This window comes from Schistocerca piceifrons, chromosome X (assembly GCF_021461385.2).
Source record: "Schistocerca piceifrons isolate TAMUIC-IGC-003096 chromosome X, iqSchPice1.1, whole genome shotgun sequence".
In the NCBI taxonomy this organism is placed as follows: Eukaryota; Metazoa; Arthropoda; class Insecta; order Orthoptera; family Acrididae; genus Schistocerca; species Schistocerca piceifrons.
This window is the reverse complement of record NC_060149.1, coordinates 207,247,735-207,269,678: the sequence shown is the minus strand read 5'-3', so window position 1 is coordinate 207,269,678 and position 21,944 is coordinate 207,247,735. Positions and strand designations below refer to the sequence as shown.

At 37.5% G+C, this 21,944-nt stretch overlaps 1 protein-coding gene across 1 annotated transcript in view; it reads right to left on the bottom strand.

The window, feature by feature from the left end:
* The window catches only part of LOC124721234 (calcyclin-binding protein), a 34,515-nt gene extending 13,500 nt beyond the window's left edge, over positions 1-21,015 (bottom strand). The window contains exons 1-3 of the mRNA XM_047246091.1: positions 20,867-21,015; positions 10,098-10,305; positions 9,621-9,717 (exon numbers count right to left, since the gene is read on the bottom strand). Of these exons, the coding sequence (XP_047102047.1) occupies positions 9,621-9,717; positions 10,098-10,305; positions 20,867-20,893 (332 nt within the window). The 5' untranslated portion in view covers positions 20,894-21,015. The remainder of the gene's footprint in view (positions 1-9,620; positions 9,718-10,097; positions 10,306-20,866) is intronic.
* Between the last annotated feature and the right edge of the window lie 929 nt (positions 21,016-21,944).

The following is a 21,944-nucleotide window of genomic DNA, read 5'->3' as shown; positions in this document are numbered from 1 at the left end:
TGTCAATCAACTAAAGTTACATACTACAATTCAGTTTATGATTCAACACAGTACTCATGGTTCACTCCCTTATCTAGATCTACCAATTACCCTAAGAGGCTGAGATGAAGTTTGACATTAGCAGATAACCATCTGCCACAGACATTCTGATTCATCCACTGTCCAACCACTGTCTCAGCTATACAGAGACCAGTGTCAAGTCCCTCCTTTACAGAATTGATACTCTTCCACTCCTACATGAAGCCTTTAACCAAGAATTGAACACTATCAGCGACATTGCTTATACTAGCAGCTACAACTCTGATTTTAACAAAGACATCCAAAAGAAAATCAATCCTGTTCTCTCCTGCCCAGTGACAAATTACTCTCCCACCAGCCAAACTAATAGAAAATCAACTTTCCGTAGGATATCTTACTACGAGACTATTTCCGAAAAATATATGTGAACAGTTAAAAGCAAAAAGCATTCCCCCAGCCTTTTTATTCTGAGGGGTATTGGTTTCTAATTCCGTCATAATGAGCAGTAGAATTTTAATAATTTTCGCTCTACAGGTCTCTACTCCATTTTTTGTAATGACTGTCCTGCCCACTAATTTTGGGAAATGGGATGTTTCCAAAATCTGCACTTACCACTGACCTATGTATAACTGGACATACTATTTCTGATTCTACTACTAATTTAAGGATTTTATGTAATGGTAATGAAGGTAATATCCGTAACGTTCTGACAGAGGTATCTTGCACTCCTTAAAACTGTTTCCCAACCATATCCTGAATGGCCAATTGGGACTCATAGTGGCTTCCTCTCAAATTTTGACTGTCTGTGCACTCCCCTCTTCCTCAGTTTCCCACTGTAATCTCTTTCATCAGGTATCATTTTTCTTCTTCTTTTTGCATACTTGTCCTTGCAGCTTGGATTCCTTTGTCAGCTCACCACTGTACATTTTTGCACTAACTACGTTTAGTAACAATTTACAACTATGGAGCAGTCACTTGGCTCCATTTAATATGATCCCATAACGTGTTTTATCGCAATTTTAACCACTTTTATTGGTCAAACTGTAATCTCTCTATACTATGTTTTATCACAGGAAGTTTCTGTGCAGTACTTTCATCATAGCGGTTCTTCCTGCGTGCACTGTAATTCCTCTCTACATATTTGTTATACTGCTGTCTTTCTCCTCTCATTTTGTAACTGTTCCCAGGCTTCGGTTGGTGCGAATCTTGCTTCTTCCTTCTCCATCATTGCTCCCTCTAGTGGTGCATTTCCACACTACCTGTTGGCCACTTCTCTCTGGCAAACTATATGCCGGCAGTTTCAACAACACTATGTCAGCTGGGTTGTTTGATGGCCTGACCTTCCTACTGCATGCATAGTCATGTTTCCATGATGTGGTTTTTGTGGTTCTCTTGAAATCTCTACATCTACATTTATACTCCGCAAGCCACCCAACGGTGTGTGGCGGAGGGCACCTTACGTGTCACTGTCATTACCTCCCTTGTTTGTTCCAGTCGCGTATGGTTCGCGGGAAGAATGACTGTCTGAAAGCCTCCATGCACGCTCGAATGTCTCTAATTTTACATTCGTGATAACTAGTGATTATATTTTTCTATCCAAATGCAGGTTCATCATGTATATCTTTTTTCCCAGGATCTTATTTGAACTCCTCTTTAGTTCTATAGTCACAGCTCCCAGGGCTCATGTACAATGGCTGCACCTGATACCCATTAGTATTTTGGATGTTTTATTTTTATCCAACTCAAGCAGTTCTGAAAATTTTGAACACAATCTAAACATTGGAAGACCATGTTTCTTTCAATGTTAAATTAGTTACTATATGTGAGCACTTCTTTCCCTATCTTTCTGATTTAACTGCCTTGTTTTTTACCATCATTGTACTTTGTAATACTCATTATATTTTCTGTAAATGTATACACCTGAAAATGGGATTAAATCATCACAAAACCGTTTGTGTATGATCCTGTACTACAAGAACTATTAGCAGCTAATGCGAATATTAGATTTTTTAGAACAAAATATATCTTTGAACTGACTGATCTAGCACTCATTTCAGTGAACAAGTGTGTCAAAAAACATGGGTAGCAGGCATATTCTTAGAGTAGTTCGGCAATGTATTTAAAATTTAATGTTCAATTTGAGTAACAATGCAACCTGAAAACCAAATCAGGCCACACCGCCCTCACATGCATATAGGCGTAACACCTGTGCCATTTTCTTTTACAGGATCAGAAGACCTACAGGCAGCAAGCCATCTGATAAACCTTCCAATGCAGCCAGCAATTACCACTGACAGAACCTTGAACAGAGGGGCCCAGCTACATCCAGTCAGCAGCAAATTGATGGAACTGGACATTGTGCCTCACACCTGAGACCAGCTCCCAGGCAGCAACATGCTTAACTCTTAACCTGCCACCTGTTCACCATTGTTTCATGTAGGATTCCCATAGTGCCGAGGCCAAGTGGCATGTGGTGCAACATACATACATGCACGCATACACCAAATACCCAGATCAGCAAGCAAGGCTGTAAGACATTAACCAAGCCAGCTGGCTTCACCACCCCTCTCCCCACCCTTCCTACCAGTGCAGGGATGTTGTGACATGGCTTACGAAGTGCACAACATGTGTCACGATGATCACCAACACACAGATCCAACCACTCGCCTGGCACCCTCCCGATGGCACTCACACATCTGGACTACATTCTGTTTCTGTGCCACGTCCAACAGCACATTGTTCTTACCCATCAGTTGTATTGCCAGACACCAAACAGTGTTGTCAATGGGAGCACTGCTTCATTTCCAGCTAGTACTACCAGGTATGGATATCCTTCAACAGGCAGAAAAGATAATGTGCCACAGACACACAGACAGTTCCTACCCTGCAGTCGGAGGACGAAATTCATTGTCTGCAGCCAGCTCAATATAGTTCCTGCAACTATGCTGTTGAGTACAGTTTAACAATTTCTGTTCTGAGGACTACACTACAATTCAGCAGCCACTATTTAAGGGAAACATTGACAGTTAATCGAGTGTCTGCATAATTACTTTTAGTTGTAGTGCATAGTGACCACTTCACAGACTGAAGTTTGTCCTCCTCCCCAAAATACATAACTAAATGCTAAGTCAAACTGTAATATTTGCTGTTTTTAGTGATTTCTTCTGTCATATTCCATAATTGTTTTTGATTTTTCAGTTAAATTTGACCGAAAAATTTTGGTTTTGGTAGCAGATGTGACTAATCACAACAGACATATTCAATATTTTCAGGTTTAGGACTAGACTTACATATCTTTAGCTCTCTAAAAATTATCTTGTGAATAAAAAGTCAACAACAATTAACAAAATTTGTTTTTGTGGTGGTCATAATGTAGACCCCCCCCTCCTCCAACTGGCAGTACATGTTATAAAAAATACATTGCTACTGCTAAGGTTAATGAGCCACAGAAGTTAAATAGTCCCTTGATTTACTTATTTTATACTAGTCACCCTGGATCACTAGAGTTTATTAAAAACTTAAAAATCACATCAAAACAATAACCAGTATCGATTTTACAAAAAATCAGTCTCAGTCAAAGTTCCTGAAATGCTAAACATTAATATTCTTTAGAGGGGAACAGGTGTCAAAATTACACACTTCATCTACATAATAAATATGAAGTTTTTATACCATCATGTGGTAAGAAGAGTCAATGGCAGAGCATTCATAAGTGATTAAGAGAGCACTTGTAATTGCTAAATAGCAGCAAAAACCCACACATTATAAAGAAGTAGTTCCACCCTTCACCTGCTGCGTGACATCATTGGAAACCAATAGGGCTTAACGTATGATGGCACCATAGAGAAAACATGAAACATCTATATAGATGTAGATAAAATACAACATTAAAGATTACATGAAAGTAAATAAGATGCAGTGGTAAGTATTTTACATTGACAAGAACAATTAGGAACATATGTAAACAACCCACAGAAATAGTAGTATGAATGATAAACTGTCACCTAAAGGTGTTGCATGTAAGTTTGAACTCAAATATTGAAGCAAAGGTTAGTGTAGAGATGCCAACCTTTGTGTGGAGATGGCAGCTTAGAACTACTTCATGCTTAGCGTCGCTGGCAAAGAATATGGCGTGCCAAAGATTTAATGGTAGAATGGTGCCTTCGGTCACCATGTAGATAAGGATCAATGAATGAGGATTGGAATCTAATCGTGATAAGTATAAAACCTAAAATTCTATAGTCACACGAGTGGTGAAAGAATGTCTGAATATGCGGAGAATAGTTAAAATCAAAACAATAAAAGAAAACTTTGAATTTTTTGTTAGATTATTGCTTTAAGGTACACTTTTTCATTATTTCCAGGCAAATTTGGCAAGTTTTTTCTATGGCAAAGAAATCTACACTAATAAATGTACAATTAAGTGCACTAACATTCTGGTAAATTATTTCTATTATTTGCTATGATATTTTGGATTTGAACACTTTTTTTAAAGAAAAATTTTCCCTATGACAATAAAATGTCTAGATTAGAATTTTGTTCCACTTAATTATTTCATCAAAAGTCTTCCAGTACTTCCTGATTGTGTTCCTGGAAGGAGAAAACCTCAAGTTGCAGAAAAATCATTTTAAAATTTGAGTGAAATATTTTTAAAAAATTTTGATCATACCTTAGCAAAAACTGCCCATACCCATATTCCAGGTCTTCACCACCACCACCACCACCACCACCACCACCACCACCACAGCTCTTTTAGCTTCTCTGGGCCTTTACCTAGCAGTTATTTTCTTTATTCAGTACTTAAGTCTCCGCCTTCGCAATTCATTGTTCATTGATGATTGGTAATAACTGCTCTGTGAAGACTTCAAGTATGAAGCCCAACTTGCTGAGGATATGAAGTTTTTCCACATTCCCATCATTAAGCACTGCTTCAGCTTCCAAAGCAGGAATCTTCACTACCAAATTGGAAACAGTCTTTGGGACATCTCTTCCAAATAAGAGCATTAAAACTTTCATTTGGGTTCTGTATTTTGCCATGCAGACATTTTTCTAGCAGTTCTGGTGAAGCCAGTGCTCGAAAAGTTGGTTTAATGGTCATTGCAACCTCATGTGGGAGGTTATTTTTATGTCTGTAAGCTTCCCCACTTTCCTTGCTTTTCAGAAATTTGCACCATTCATTAGAACATAGGCCATGTTGAGGTGTAGTGTGTCTACAAGTAATGAAACCAAATAGCCCATACTGTCTTCCTCATAGTATCCAAATCTGTGAGGCTATTTCTAATTGCAGCACCATAACAGACTTGCAGGCTGCAAATTCTCTTCTTTGTTAGTCTGTTTTTACCTCCCAGTGGCTTCCCATCCTTTAGTAACTTGCCTTTATTGTCTGCAACAAGCCTTCTGAATCGTCCACACATCCTCTTCTGAATAAGGCCTAAGCACCCCAGTTTTTCAATAGTGCAGTCATTTCCATAGGGCTGACTTTCAACTGCATTCTTGAAATAATGAGTCTCCATCTCCTCAACACTGTGTGTATATCTTACTCCATACTTTCGCAAAGACCTATGGAAAATGAGTTCCATACCAGCAGCTACCATCCCACCACTGTAGCCTACATAATTCCTGATACAAACAGCTTTGCGAGTTCTTACCATTCTGTTTCTTAATCTACATCATTATATTCCTCATTCAAAGAACACGCAGAACAAAGTTTAGACAACACCTGTAAGTCTATTATTTTTCCAGTGTCAACACTAACGACTGTCGAAACTTCGTGCAGTGAAGTATACCTCTGTTCATGCAGGAACTGTCACAGGCAACTGCTATATCTTTGATATTAGTTGCATCACAATTTCCTTGGATTGCTCCCTGAACTGCCATTTTCATGCTCTACTTATTTACTTCTGCAACTGCACTGAGTTGAGTAGTGTTCACTGCAGTAAATTTTAGGAGAGGACCAGGCATGTTCACAATACCACTTAAAAGGCTTTATACATTCTATTACTGGCCTTCAATGTCTTGAATAGTGTGTCAGCACCACAGTTTTGACATAAAATGCACAATGTACAAACAAACTTTCTCTCTTTCTGTTGTCCACCAAATTCCCATTTCCTCCTTAAAACAAGCACTTGCAGGCTTTTCTAAGTGCCTCTGAAAGCGATTCGAGATCCACAATTCTTGAACTTTTGTTTCTTCTGACAATACCTTTCCCAAGTTTTAGTTTAGATGCACTTGGAGACAAGCTAATGTTTGCAGCTACAGGCCCAACCCTAACCTCAACATCTGTCTTAGTATATTTTTTAAAATACTTTACCTGGTCTAGGTGTTTAAAAACAATATTTTCAACCTTGCACAAAAAATGACAATAAATCCAACTTTACTCAAATTCCACTAAACAGCAAAAAAACTTGTTTACAAAGCTCCACAGCCTCCTATACCACACTGCAAGGCTGTATAAAAAAATCATAGCCTTCTAAAGCTATATTTTCCAGGTTCACAGGCAAAATTTAGCAACAAAATTTTTCCTCCACTGGGTACCTTGGAAAGTGAGTATGGCACATTACACTTCTTACCATGTTAATTTTTTTATATCATTTGTAGATCGACTTTCAAAGAAAAAAATTTAGGATGATCTCCATTATATTTACTTTCAAATAAGAAAATTAAAAACACTGATTTTTTAAATGATTTCTGTCCCCTTTTAAGAGCCCTTAGAGACACTGTGTAGGACTTTTTAGTTTCTTCTGGATAAGCCCTCCTGAATGAATTATATATGAGATACTGCTTGAACACTGATTTAGTACAGACTATGTCAGTTGTGTGCTCTCTGAAGCAAGCTAGAAAATCATGACTCGTTTGTCCTATATAATGTTTATTACAATCATTACAAAAAATCTTTTAAACCCTCAAGTTATCTCCACTTCCAATGTTATGTCCTAGCTTATTTCGGAGTAGGTGGTCTGTAGTAGATGCCAGGGTTGTATCCATATTTTTAAAATACCTATTTATGCTATCAGGCACATTACCTATATAGGTCATGTTAAATTTGTAGGTAATAGTGACAGGAGCATCTGAGCATTTTCATTTCAACTTATTCAATATGTCAACCTCATTTGCATTGAAATCATTAGTTGTAGCTATTTGTTTCAATATTGTAATTTATGAACTACTACTGTAGATAGTTTAATAATCTGCAGATCACTGAAAAAATGAAAGCTCTCTTATATTTCATTGGATGACAGGAAGTAGAGTTGATAATGCTCTCAGTTGCCATAGGTTTTCTGTAAATGGCAAAGTGATACTTACCATTGTAATTGGGAACAGTAAGATCAAGAAAACTGATACTTCTGTTCTTTTTGTCTTCTATGGTAAAAGATGATTTTGGATGAATGCTGTCTGGAACTGTAGCTAAATGATCAATTTCTTTTTCTGAACCTCTTTAAAGCAGGAACACATCATCCATATGTTTATTATAAATTTTTATATTAGGAATTTCTGGATTCTTTCTGAAAAATTTTGTCTCAATATAATTAATGAATACGTCTGCTATTGTTCCTTCATCAATTCTATTGACCTTATTATCTGAAATAACAATGGAAAACTTCACTTTGCCCTTTACAGAAAATGTACAGAAACTGATACCAATCTCAATGTTGCTTCCTGTCATCCAATGAAATATAAAAGAGCTTTCTCTTCCAATGATCCAAAGAGTATTAAAGTATCCACTAGCTGCAGATGAAATCCTCAGATGCTCCTGCCACCACTACCTACAAATTCGTTAAAAAATCTATATAGGTAACCTGTCTGATGGAATAAATAGTTTTTAATACACATACCACCATGGCATTAACTACCAGTAACATACTCCAAAATAAGCAGAGACTTAAGGTTGGAAGTCGAGATTTTTAACTCGGGGGTGGACAAGATTTTATTGTAATGATTGCAACAGTCATTATAAAAAGTACAAACTTATCACAATTTTCTTCCTCATTTCGAAGAGCACACAACTAGCAAAGCCTGCACTAAATCAGTGTTCTGGCAGCATGTCATATATAGTAAAAGTTCAGGACAGCTTATCCAGGAGAACTTTAAAATCTTAGATAATGCCCCCAAAAAGGCTCCTATTAGACACCTTGGAAGAGACTGATACCATACCTATTACAAAAGACTGTCATCTACCATTATGAATGAGCAACTATACTTTTGGAGAAACTTTTCTTTGATCTGTTTGATGATCTGCTGTAATGCAGGTCTGCCCTTGCTTCTCTCACTTTAAACCATTGGTAATTTCCATCAACCCCCTCTTTTTATAAAATATATGTTTTTCTTTTCTTTTTGTTATACTTTTTATGGCAGATTTTAATCTATAAAGGTGGTAATTATGACACGAATTCTGTCACGGAATTAGGTCAGAAGCCCATCACTGTACATATGGTGTTTTTCGACTAATTGTCAGTGCATTTTCTTTTATAGTTTCAAGTTTAACCATTTGGACGTGTTCAGTCTTTCACCACTCATACTGCTTTAGTACCCAGTTTTAGGTTTTATGCATTTTATTATTCAATTTTCATCATCATTAATCAATTCTTGTCTCCATGGTGACCAATGGCAACATTCTGATGTTGCATCTATGATGCACCATATTGCTTACCATCGACACTGCATCGTTAAGTTCCAAGCTACTGTCTCCACGGAATGGTTGGCGTCGCAACACTCGTCTTTGCTTCAATATTCGAGTTTGAACTTTTATCCAACACCCGTAGATGGCAGTTCAGTGTTCTTTCTTCTATTTGTGTTGGTTGTTTATGTATGTTTGAAGTTATTTTTGCTGAAGTAAAATAATTACTTTTGCATCTTACTTTATATAATTGTTAATGTTTTATTTTATCCATATCTACCACCCAACGTTTTACGTTTCTCATACATTCCCATCATGTTAAGCCCTATCGGCTCTCAACGTTGTCATGCAGCTGGCGAGGGGCAGAGCAGCTTCTTTATAATGTATAAAGTTTTGCTGCTATTTAGCAGTTACCAGCGGTGTCCTTCAACACTTACCAATGCTCACCATTCGATGGTGAAAGACCTTTTTATTTTGTTAAGCCTGTCTATCCATGTTTATTACAAAGTTGAAATGTGTAATTGTGACACCTGTTTCCCTCTGAAGAATATTAATGTTTAATGTTTTAGAGACATAGTCTGAAAATGATTTTTTATGAAGTCAACCAGTTACCATTTTGACATGTAATTTTTAGTTTTTAATAAATCCTTGCAATCGAGACTGATAAGTATTTTAATTATGTATGAGATCACTGTTAGTTTCCTATAATATTTACAATAGTTCCTTCTCAGCGTGCTTGTCAGGAATAACATTAGTCAACTCACCAGTTTCCACGAAACGCAGACAAGAAGTAATGAAGTATGCTTAGAGTGAATCAGTCTCTCTAAAAGATTAGATAAACTATGTTTGTCACAAGTTCCAGACAATTTTCCGCAACAATATCTAATTAAAATAAATAAATAAACTACTTACATTTAGCACATTCACTGCCATGGTCTACAGACTAAAACACATGGACATAACTATATTTGAACTTGTATTTACTCACCTTTCTGTGAAAACACATTCAATATTTGTTTCATTGAGTGCTTCAAGATTTTTTAAAGTAACATAAATTTTAACATATTTGTCTGACTGGTCCCATGCTGAAACAAACAACCACACATTAGATATCAATTATATGAAACCTGTTTATTGCCATAATGATAGGGAAAATTTTATAAGCAGTTCATATTTCATACATCAGTAAAAAAATCCAGAGCAGGATGACAAAGTAGAAAGGGAGTTTGTTCATTACAATGAATGTTTGTAGTTTGCATTGCAATATGAAAGACTGAATTTACTTCTAGTGACATAAGTGGGAAGAGAAAAAAGTAAAATAGAATTTATTTTTAAAAATAAATAAATACTAATAAAAGTTAGAAAATTTAACCCACTGCAGTCTAATGTGGCAGAACAGATATTTCTTCTTAATCTTCCATAGAGGTCTTAATACTATAATATTACTAATGGACTTGATACAAACCATAATTAGTTAATCGCACATCATAGCATCGAGCAGGTGCATTTCGGGCACCACCTGAAGATGATTCTGCTATTTCTGCTCCGCTCTGTTCTCTCAATAATGAAATTTCAGTCTCAATTTTCCTGGCTTCGACTAGCAAAATGTCCTTCACTTTCTGTCGTTCTGTCAAATTACTAAGTCTCTTAAGTTCTTCAACTGTCGCTTGGAGCTGAAAAAAAGTATGTATGTATTTGAAACATAAGTAGAGATATTGAGAAACCTCACGTCAATGCAGCATCCCCCATCTTTGAGACTAACAAAGCCTAATGACACATCATGAAATCCAGTGTGTTGACAATGTTAACAACATGCAGTTACCATAACCACAAAGAAAATTTATTAAATTAGTGCAGTCCCCACAACACAATTTATAGGTATACTAAATCCATGATTCTTTTTCTTAAATGTAAATTACCTATACGTATTTCTTATGTAAATAAAACTGACATGTAGATCAAGTGACTATAGTTTACCCTTATCTCCTGTGCAAGCACAAGATGTCTGTAGACAAACTGGAAACAAAACCTCTTAAATAGGGACCTTTCTCAAGAAGTTTATAGCAACACATGCTGACAAGTTCGGTGAATATGAGATGTCCTTGTATGGCTCTACAGTTGTCACCATATAGTATCTCTAGTGACAAAGGGATTTCAATGTGCAGAAAATGGGGTACTGTTGAGCAATTTTTTGTATTATAGAATAAAGTTGAAGTCACATGGCTTTTCACTTTTTTATTTTATTTCCAAATACAAGAAGGCCAAAAACGGACACACTAACTCCTCACTATGCAATGCAGCACTGTACTTCAAAACAAAAATACTCTTTTTTAGAAAAAAAGATAAATTACATTTTGTGGCTGTAGTGCTGGATGGGGAGCTATGTCTAGTGACAGCAAAAGATACTAAAAGACAGCCAAAGCCTCAAACAGAGGTAGCATCTGACAGTACACCTCTCTTCTACTGTGTGTAGATCAGCAAAGCTGTTTGTATAAGATGTGACAGGACAGTTTTAGCTAGTCAATGAAAGAATCAAAACAATATATTTATTATCAATTTCAAGGTTGCTTCCTGATTTTTGTATTCCTTTGGTGACTGGAAAAACCAAGTGCGTCAACAGACTGGCCTGTCTTGTATCCTGGGGCTTACAGTAGGTTGGAGAGTGAGTTTGGGTTTGAACTGACAGAGCCATTGTGTGTGTGTGTGTGTGTGTGTGTGTGTGTGTGTGTGTGTGTGTGTGTGTGTGTGTGTGTGTGGGGGGGGGGGGGGGCGGCCTGTTGCAATGGCAAAACTGTCTGTAGCTTAACCTGAGGTCTAGATTATGTTGGACTGTGATAATTGATTGTGAGTTGGTGAATTCAATGAATCTCAACACATTAATTGACTGCCATTATAGATTGATGTGAAACATAGCAAAGATACACATTCAGCACTGCAGTAACTTACTTTGATGTCTTCTTTCCAATTTCAAAATTCTGATAATGTGGTGAAATTCTAACCCTGTACAATAAAAAAACCTGCTAATTTCATTTGTGAATTATACAAAATTACAAATGAGACTCATTGGCTACCTACACCTCAGTCATGATTTGTCCTGTCGACTTCCTGTGATTCATTGCCCAAACCTTTACCAACAGAAGCAAAAGCACCAGCACAGTACGTGCTCTTGTACCGAGTTAGTCTAGAACCTCGGTTTGAAGAAGACCACAATGGACTGACTAATTAAGGAATAACTGACATTTTTGCTATCAGACTGTCTGGTTGTAACTATAGGTTCATGCCCAACGTGTGTCTTTACAGTGTGTCTGACTCAGGCTTCAGAAGCAAAAGCAGCAACATATAACCAGGTTGCTATGTTATTGCTGTTTATGATGACAAATAGTACTTAGGACGTGTTGCAGAGTGCTGTGAAGCAGAAGGTGATGTATTTGTGAACTTCATGGCACCAGCAGGACCAGCAAGATCATTTCAATGGCCACATTTGGCAGACAGGTGTTGGATTCCTTTTGAACATATTCTTATGACAGTTCCAGTTCCTACCACAGTATCAGGAAGACAGTACAACTTGCCACTCAATATACAGAGTACAGTAGCTAAAGTGTGGGAGAACTTCTGTTCAAAGAACAATCAACTGGTTTTTAGCAGTTAAAATGCAGTAAACATTAATGATAGATTGTGTTAATCTGTCTGTATGTTGTTGCTTAGTGATTAAACAGTTGTGGGAAAGGATAAGTAGAGGCAGAACAGTTTACGATATGTTTTTACAAAATTGTGTTGTGGAACAATGGCCACATCACCAAATACATCTGTCATCTTCCATTGTCCATTGTACACAAATGTCTTGCAATAACATGCTGAAATTTTGAGATATATATCATTATGGTCTACTTATGCAGAGTGTGAAATTTGGCTTGGATACCACTTGTCCCTTTTGTGCTACCACACATCAAACATCCATGTTTTTCAGGTAATTTTTCAAATTTTTGTATTTTCGTGTGCACGTAACTCAGTTTTTGTGACTGATTGGGCATGATGAGTTCTGTGTGTGTTTAGGCCACATTAAACTTACCACAAAAAAATTTATACCCTTTTTCCCTTTTTGAGTGAATTATATTTGGCATAGAGGGCACCTACAATATGTACCTTGTAACATATTACAATTTTTAATCACATTTTAGAATTTTTTATTTTCCCTCAGAAATATGTTGTTGGTGTTTTGATTCATGGAGTGTGTTCTGTAAATGGATGTTACTGTAAAAATTTCACTGGACTGTGTGGAATAGTTCCAAAGTTATTAAGACCTGAAGTTAGGTCTGAAGATAGATTGCCAGCTGCGAGTTGCAATTTCCGGGTCACGCCACCTTCTTTCACAAGTCATAATTCTGGAACTAATTGGCAGGGGTAACTGATACTTTGTACATTAGTGTTCCACACATGGTAGAATTAGTTTACTGAATTTCAGTCAAATCTGAGCCTTTGAGCTGGAGCCCTTGGTTGAACTGACATGGAATGACCCAACTGTCATGATAAGCCTTACACATTCCCCCATAAGACATGCATTTAAAAACAAATTCTAAAATATGCAGCAATGAAGAAATTGTTTGCAAAGTTGTTTTACATGATGGCTGAAGGATACCTATGGTGGGGATGCTTGATCCATGTTATTAGGATACTTGAGCTGGAAAATAACAGACTTAAATCATCATTTCATTCTCAAAACATGTTTAAGGATTTCAAATCTCATGTTAAAAACAAACAAACTTTACAAAATACTAAGTTCTTCAAAACCAGCTACGATAGTAAAAGTACTCACACAGTAATTTTTTAGCATTGATGATGGGAGGCTGAAGACTAATTGATCACCAACAAAAGTGGTGTCTTCAGGTAGAGGCAATTTAAACTTACAAGGAGAACACAGCACGTGCCATAGCCAGATTGTCCAGAAATGTTACTCAGTGGAAGAGAAGCCCAAATAAGCTAACACGTCTGAAGGAAAATGTTGGTCAAAGTTTTCGAGAGTAATTTACATGTGGTTTTCTTTTGCAAGTAAACAGTCCAACCGAAGCAGTGGCTCAGTGGCTAAGGTTGCAGCATCACACTTTTGTGTCCCATGTCTGAAGATTGATTATTACTTTTATTTCTGTTTTTTATTTACCTACTATCTACCTATGCCCACAGAATATTACTTTACGAATGTTTTCGAATGTATATTGAAATGTTGTCCTTATTTGGCTACTAGTTTTGTATCTGGTGTATGAATTAAAAAACAAATGATACAAGACTGGAAAAAATAATGTGAAATTGTTTTGCACGAAATCCCTGTGGTTTGTTTTGTTTTAGGGCACAAAAACAACAACTGGGGTCATACGTGCCCAAGTCCAAACTACAAAACACAAAGACAGAGGAGTTAAAAACGACTATACGTCAATCCCAATTGATGTAAGAGAAGACAGCTAAAAAACAGGGACATGGACAAAGGGCTACAAAAGACCCCATACAGAAACAGAGGTCCAAAAGTAAAAAATAGCCTTCACCATATTGCTTTGATGGACAAAATGTAAAACACAGTCGACAGCCCGCACTTCATTTGCTAAACTGATCGGTAACTCAGACGGCAAACCCAAGCGGGAATGTAAACGGTTAAAAAAAAAAAAAAAATGCGCATTCCGTCAGGAATTGGCCGACAGTTAAAACTTGGGCGCCATGTGTACAACGTGAATTCCTGTGGTGTATCTTTATTCATTATCAGTTGCAGGCATTAGTTTTCATAGAAGTGATCTGTTAGATATAGTTTGCTGCAAAATTATTGCCAACAGGTGAAATCTTCAGCAATGTTGACAATGTTTCTTTCCCAACTTAGATTCAAATGAAGAAATGTCACTGTAGTGAAACCTGTCTTTGCACAATGCTCACTGTCACCTTACGGGCTTCAAATCCATCCATGACTTGTGGACCTGACAGCAGCGAACGACACCGTCAACCAGCAGTTACCATTAAACAAGATCTACAACCTAACCATGGACTTCAGCCTCTCCAAGCTTGTCACCAATCTTCTGCAGAAGCAAAGATTCTTCGTTGACCTAGAAGGACTGTAACATAGCCGATTGAGGCTACAGAAAAATGGCCTTCCCCAGGTAAGTGTGTTCGCTCCACTTCTCTTCAATATATACTCCAACAACCAAACAATAGTCACCAACTGCAGGAGTTTTTTGTATGCTGATGATCTCGCTCTGGCAACTCAACTCTCAAACTTCTATTGAATACAAATCACCCATAAGAGTGCTCTTTAAAATATGTCAAAATACTACAGAATAAACCAGCTTAAACCAAACCCATCAAAGACACACACATGTGCTTTCCATTTGAATTATAGGAAAACCACCTGCAAGTTAAAGATAGAATGGTCAGGGGTTAAACTGGAACACTGTGACACTCAAAAGTACCTTGGAACAACACCTGACAGACCTCTAACATTCAAAAAACACTGCATGAATTTCAAATCAAAGGTCTACTCCAGGGACAACCTACTGAGAAAACTGGCCAGATTACAGTGGGGCAGTCAAACTGGAACCATCCGAAATTCTGCTATGGCATTATGCTACTCCACTGCAGAGTATGCCTGTCTTGTTTGCTGTAAGTCAACAAATGCCAAACAGGTGGAAATTGCCCTAAACAACACATGCAGAATTATAACAGGCTGCTTGAAGTCAACTCTAGTTGGTTGGCTCTACAACTGCAGGAATTGCACCACCTTCTGTTTGAAAAGAAATAGCAGCAAACGGGGAAACAACAAAACTGGAGCACCAATGCATGCATGAGTAACAATCGCACCCACAATGACTAAGGCCAAGGGAAAGTTTCCTCAGAACACTGGAGAAACTAGAGACATACAGCACTCCTGGTTGGAGAAGATTTTCAGAATTTTTACCCCCTGGTCGTGATGAGAATTGGAAAATCTCTATGTCCTTGAATAGGCTGAGGTAGGCACAGGCAAATCATTGGCTAACCTGGTAAAATGGGGATACACTGAAGAAAACAAAACCCAGTGTGACTGTGGGGAAGAACAGACTGTTCAACATACGCTTCAGTGTCAACTGTGTCTTAGCCACCTGTACAGAAGACAACAGTCACCAGCCAACAGAAAATGCACTGAAGAGGCTAAATTTTGGCCAAATATTATGCCAACTATGTTTATCTGTCAACAATTGTATAAACGTTGTTTTATGTATGTTTCTAATAATAATAGTAGTAATAATAATAATAATAATAATAATAATAATAATAATAATAATAATACTCATTGTGTTCAGAATTTCTCCATTTCCAAGTGTTTCTATGATCGATTTCATCCGAGGAAATACACCAAATTTTCCTGAAGAGTAAATGTAAGAATGGATGTAAGAATGAGAATTTACAATGATTGTAAACCCTGAAAGTCAGTCTCTCTCTCTCTCTCTCTCTCTCTCTCTCTCTCTCTCTCACACACACACACACACACACACACACACACACACTCTATATGTTATACATTTATTGTGAAACCCAGTTGTAATTTCACTGTTAATGTAACACCCTTGTATCCCCTACTTTATAACAAACATTTCTGTAGTAACCGTCTATGGATACGGTAGATAAATGGAAAACATGGGACACTAGAGTGAGGGCAACAATGCTAGCCACCACGGCAACAGCTGGACTGACGTTACCACACACTAGAAAGCAACTAAATCATGTGACTAACTTCAACAGTCATTTACTCTATGGATAACCTGGCACACATGTTTGTTTGTTCTCACTCCTCTTCCATTGAATGAAGTTTCTATTTTGTTTTTTTTTGTTTTTGGAAAATTAACTTTCAGTCCTTCCTTTTCTATATTAATAACTTTCCCAACAAATTGCATAGCACATTTTCCCTCTCTTATTATACCAACAAGCAATCACTTATGCTTGGCTTCCTGTCCACAACTACATCTTCAGTGTCCCTCTTATTACTCTTGGCCCTGAGTGAGCTTGTGCTTTTTGTTGAATAACTGTCAGATTCTGTTAGATGATTCCGATTAAGCCTATTCTGAATTTCCATGGTAGACGCATTGCTTTGACTGTTTTTGTGCAGGTCAAAGTTTTCCCATTACCCGTTTTCATCTTTTTCTGCTCCACCCAGAAGTGATTTCTCAATTTATAGCTTTTCAGAAGCAGAAATTAAAACTGCCAATTTAGCTTTTTCCTACTGCCTTTCATAAAATTAGGCATGGCTTTGTGGAAAGGTCTCACAGTTCTGGTGAAACAATGGGTCTACTTGCTGGGGGCTCAACGCGAAAGTAGACGAAAGCCCACCCACACGTCTTTCAATGTGCTTGGTATCATTTGCATTATTTGAATGAAGCCCAAGCACTTTCCAGGAGGACATGGGACTGTCTGGTTACGGAAACCCATAATTAGTGAAAATTCACATTACGGGCAAAAACACCACTAACTTTAAAGCCTTTGCAAACATTTACATTTGTGGAAGCTAGTGAACAAGCTTTACCTACTAACAAATTACACTAATGATGTGTAATTGTCTAAAGGCTTTTGCACACACTTTTTTTGTAACAATTTTGTAGCACTTGTTCACACAAAGTTTCTTTTCAACAAAATGCACCTATAAATGTATTTTTAGCATAGGGGAAGTTAAGCCATAGCTCAACTAGCCCATCTCACGAGTCAGAAGCATCCGTATCTTCAACATTTTTGTTCAACTGGCTATTTCTATGTTGTGTAATCAACTATTCTAACTGTTATAGAACAAAAATAATGTTCAAACTACAAAGGTTCCAGTCACTAGGTTTCTTTTGGTCAAACATAAAAATTAACCAAACAAAAATTGGAAACCATTTAGCTATTTACTGCTAGGGTGTCGAAAACTGTAAACAGACAACACAACTATCGTGCTCTAAGACAGTAGATGCCTTTTCCCTTGTAAAATACTGACAAACTTAACAGTTTGGTTGGGTTGTTTGGGGAAGGAGACCGGACAGTGAGGTCATCGGTCTCATCAGATTAGGGAAGGAAGTCGGCTGTGCCCTTTCAAAGGAACCACCCCGGCATTTGCCTGGAGCGATTTAGGGAAATCACGGAAAACCTAAATCAGGATGGCTGGATGCGGTATTGAAACGTCATCCTTCGGAATGCGAGTCCAGTGTCTAACCACTGCGCCACCTCGCTCGGTCAAACTTAACAGTGATACCACCTATGTAAAAATAAATTAACCTGATGAGACAACATCAGTGGCTGAAGTATTCCACATGCTCAAGTATCCACACACTCCCTGCTCATGGCCACCACTGTCACACTTTTTGCAACCAGTTTATACATGAAATAATCATGTAACATTCAACAAAATGCTCTTAGCATTTCTCAACTATGTAATAGAATTCCTAGTGACATTTACATCCATGTCTACACTCAGTAACTCATGGTGACGTGTGTGGCAGAAAATACATTTTATTGTTCCACATTTTTTGTTTCTTACAGTTCCAGCCCTGTATGTAGCACAAGAAGAGCAACTGCTTTGATGCCCCCGCAGAAGCTGTTATTTGTCTAATTTTATCTGCACAATTTCGAAGGGATAAACACCTATGAGACTGAAGAATATTCTTAGTTCTTGCCCTGAAAGCAGGTTCTTGCTGTTCTCTAAATAGGTCATCATGAGATGCAGGGCATTTTTCTTGGAATGTCTGGACAGTAAAGACTCCAGTTAAATAAGCCTGTCACCACCCTTATTTTCTGTACAGTTGATATCTCCTCTTAGTATGACCTTATTTGGGTCCCATTAAATTCAGAAGTTTTCAACTGTAGGATCCAATATCACTTGCAAACTCACGACCCAACTGAGGTAGGCTTTCACAGCTATTATTTGGATTCACCAACCCTCAGCCGTACTGTCACTTTCCAACCCAACCTAGAACTCTGGTTACACTACAGATTACTCTGTCATCACAACGTAATTCTAAAACTAATAGAGATGCAAAAGAAACAGTGTCAGTATTCTGGTCTCCTCCTCATTGCACATTATGACATCACACGTAACATTGGGAGAACATTATGGAACAAAACTGACACATCCAGTATCAATACATGCAGTTGCTCCCAACTGTGGACTGTACAAGTTTTTTTGTATGAAACCTCCATCTGTACACAGACTGCTATTTACCAGTTACCAATGTATCACTTTAGCTGATCTTACTTTGTGAACACAAAACATTTGCACCATTGTTCTGTTACTTTCTGTTTGTCTCATCCATAAGTGAATGGCTACTCATTTTTGTGTTTTTACGTCTGACATTGTAGAGAAAGTGGATATGAAAAGACATCACTTCAGCACTGGACTGGACAAATACCTGAAGTAATTGTAAATCTAGCTTCATATTCCTGTAGATCTGATATGGATAAACAAGTTCTCACAAACAATTTTGATTATGTATTTAGTCTCACAAAATTTTTGTAATATGTCTTTTTTAATAGCTCTATGCTAAGCAGTATTGGTAAAAACTTTATCAATAAATACTGTAACATACTTAAAACTTAGCATTTGACATATTTTTCCTCCATGTTCTAATGAAGCCAGGAATACCATAACACAATCATATGTACAGCACATACATATGCCATTGATACATACACTGTCATATCACAAACTATACCCAATTGCAATAAATAATCAGATTACATTCAACAATCAGAAACTTTCAAGGGTAGGGGGAGATTACATTCACAATTATGGCAATGTTAACAATAAACTCAGTTGAATTGTAAAGTTTATGTTTATTTTTGAAAAGCAGTCCCAGATAGTTTCACTTCTTTCTCAACACTTTCACCACAGGCAGAGTCTATGTTCAAACTGCTGGTGGCCAAGCAAGTTCTTGGGTTAGAGTAAAGGAACTGTTCAGCACATTCAACAGAACACCGTTCAATGAAAATAAACATGTTTATGACAGCATTACTTTGTATTTAAAAAAATCATTTTGAACTGTATCCAAATCACGGAAAAAGAAACAAATTAACAACAACCAGCAAACCACATTTGTATCATAAATGTTGCGATACATTCCTTCAGAGAAACTAGCATTGGCATAGGCAGAAAAAATTTGAACAGACTGGCAAGTGTAGAAGACAAAGTTAATTTTGCGCAAATATATTCTTGATATAGGTAACATTTCAGTCTCACAAGAAACTCTTACGTTCAGACTGTTGTGTTTCTTTTGTAATTTGAAGACTTTTCAGAAGAGTGAAGTGGTGAGAATGAAACATAACAGTAACTGGCATGAAGCCGACATATAGAAAGCATTAAAATGATACAGGCTTTTATTGTGGAGGTTCAGATACCTGTAGCTGAAATGAATACAGAATGAACTACTGAAATTAATGACTGTCTGACCTTATTAAACCTACACGTCGAATAACATTGGAAGAACAAATTCTACTTGCAAGTGGTTTAAAAAGAAATAGCGCAATACAAATTCAAAATAGGAAAGCATTTCATACGGCACCATCACTAAGGGAGGCACGTGGCACTAGACAGAGTATGACAACCAACAATGGTTACTGACTGCATATACACGGCGAACTACACTATTTCCAGCACCCAGCGTACTTATGAATGGTGCACTGCCATGCCAGTACATTAGAGTAACTGCATGATAATACCAGCACAAAATGTTAATTTTAACTAATAACTGGCAATGAATACAGAGTGAAGGACGGGGTCTGTTAAGCACTCACACGGCCTTCCCCTTAGACACTTCGATAAACCATTGAAAGAGAGAAATCAGCTTGCTGAGACTATGAAACAACAGTACGCCAACAAGTACATTGTTCACTAAACGCAATTCACTCGCCGGAAAACTGCAACTAATTTCCAACTTTATTCCAATTCTCTATCTGTCGTTGTGAAACAATTAGGAAGTTTTAACTGTAATGTGAAAATTAAGCCGCTATCGCCCACTTTCCAGAACATTCTAAACGTTTCGCAAAACGATTTCTACGGCGCTAGATCATAAAATAACAAATTTTAGGAGTAACGCACCTACATTCAAAGCCGGCAGCGATCTATTTCGTTAGACTACTGACTTCAAAAATTTACTCGGCGATCAACCAAGAAACGTCGACGTCTACACCACCCTTTTGTTGATATGAAATTTTTTTGTTAGCGGCGCAAGGCATGCAGTAATAGTTTTTGACTTTTTATTCCATTACCTGCTCCATTCTTGAATTAACAGACATTCTGGATAAAACTCAAACTGAGACGCACTCTTACTTCGACTGTATAGTACACACAATCTCAAACTTTCCTGCCTAATCACAAAGAGCTTACATTCAAACTTTGTAGTCACAGATCACTGTTTGTTGTCATGCCTAGCAAAGCTCTCTCTCTCACGGCGGGTTGGACACAGTCTGTCAACGGGCCCATACACGAAGGTTTCTCGGGAAGAAAGTTCTGACAGTTCCGTCGGCTTCTAACGTTGGAAGTTATCCTATTTTTGCTGCGCTAACTCATATCTTATTAGTGGATTTTATCCTTCTTCGTTTTCTTAAGGCCAAAACACATTATATCTTTGTTAGCGTGATTATCTTCCGCAGCAGTTGATAAAATCAGTTATTACTGGTTTTTCCGTCTTAAGCTTACTACAATTTAATTAAAGAGAATTTTACACCAATCGCATTTCGTTTTTATTTACAAAGCATCTTCCGCAGTTATTCTACAAATTGGATACGTATGTTTGTACACTATTGGTTGTTCCAGATTAAACTCAGAGTTTTGTTTCTAAAGTTGAAGTGCAAATTACATACGGAGTTTTCATCTTGTTTACATATTCTCCAAACCACGGATTGTTCCCTCCTTGTTAGCATATTAATGAACCATGTGTGACAAGTTATACAGGGTGTGTCACTAACTATTGCCACCAAGAGTAACTCCGAAATTATTGTAGGAGCTGAAAAGTTTGTGGGACAGAAGTTGCATGGGACATCGGGGGTCATGATATGACGTCAGTTTTTTGTTGCTAGGTGGGCTCGCCTCAGAGATATAAAGGTCAACTTTTTTTTTTAATGGGATGCTATAGTTTGGTGCTTATTTTCTGATAGCGGCTATCGAGACGAGTCCAATGACGTGTAACAGTAAGGTTAATGAAGCTCACAAAGGTGGCATGAACAACCATTTACAGAAGGTGTTCGAAATGATGACCATTGGTATCAACGCAGTGCTGTAATCTTCTTGTCATGGATTGAGTGGTATTCCTTATCACATCGACACTTATCGAAGCACATGCTCTGA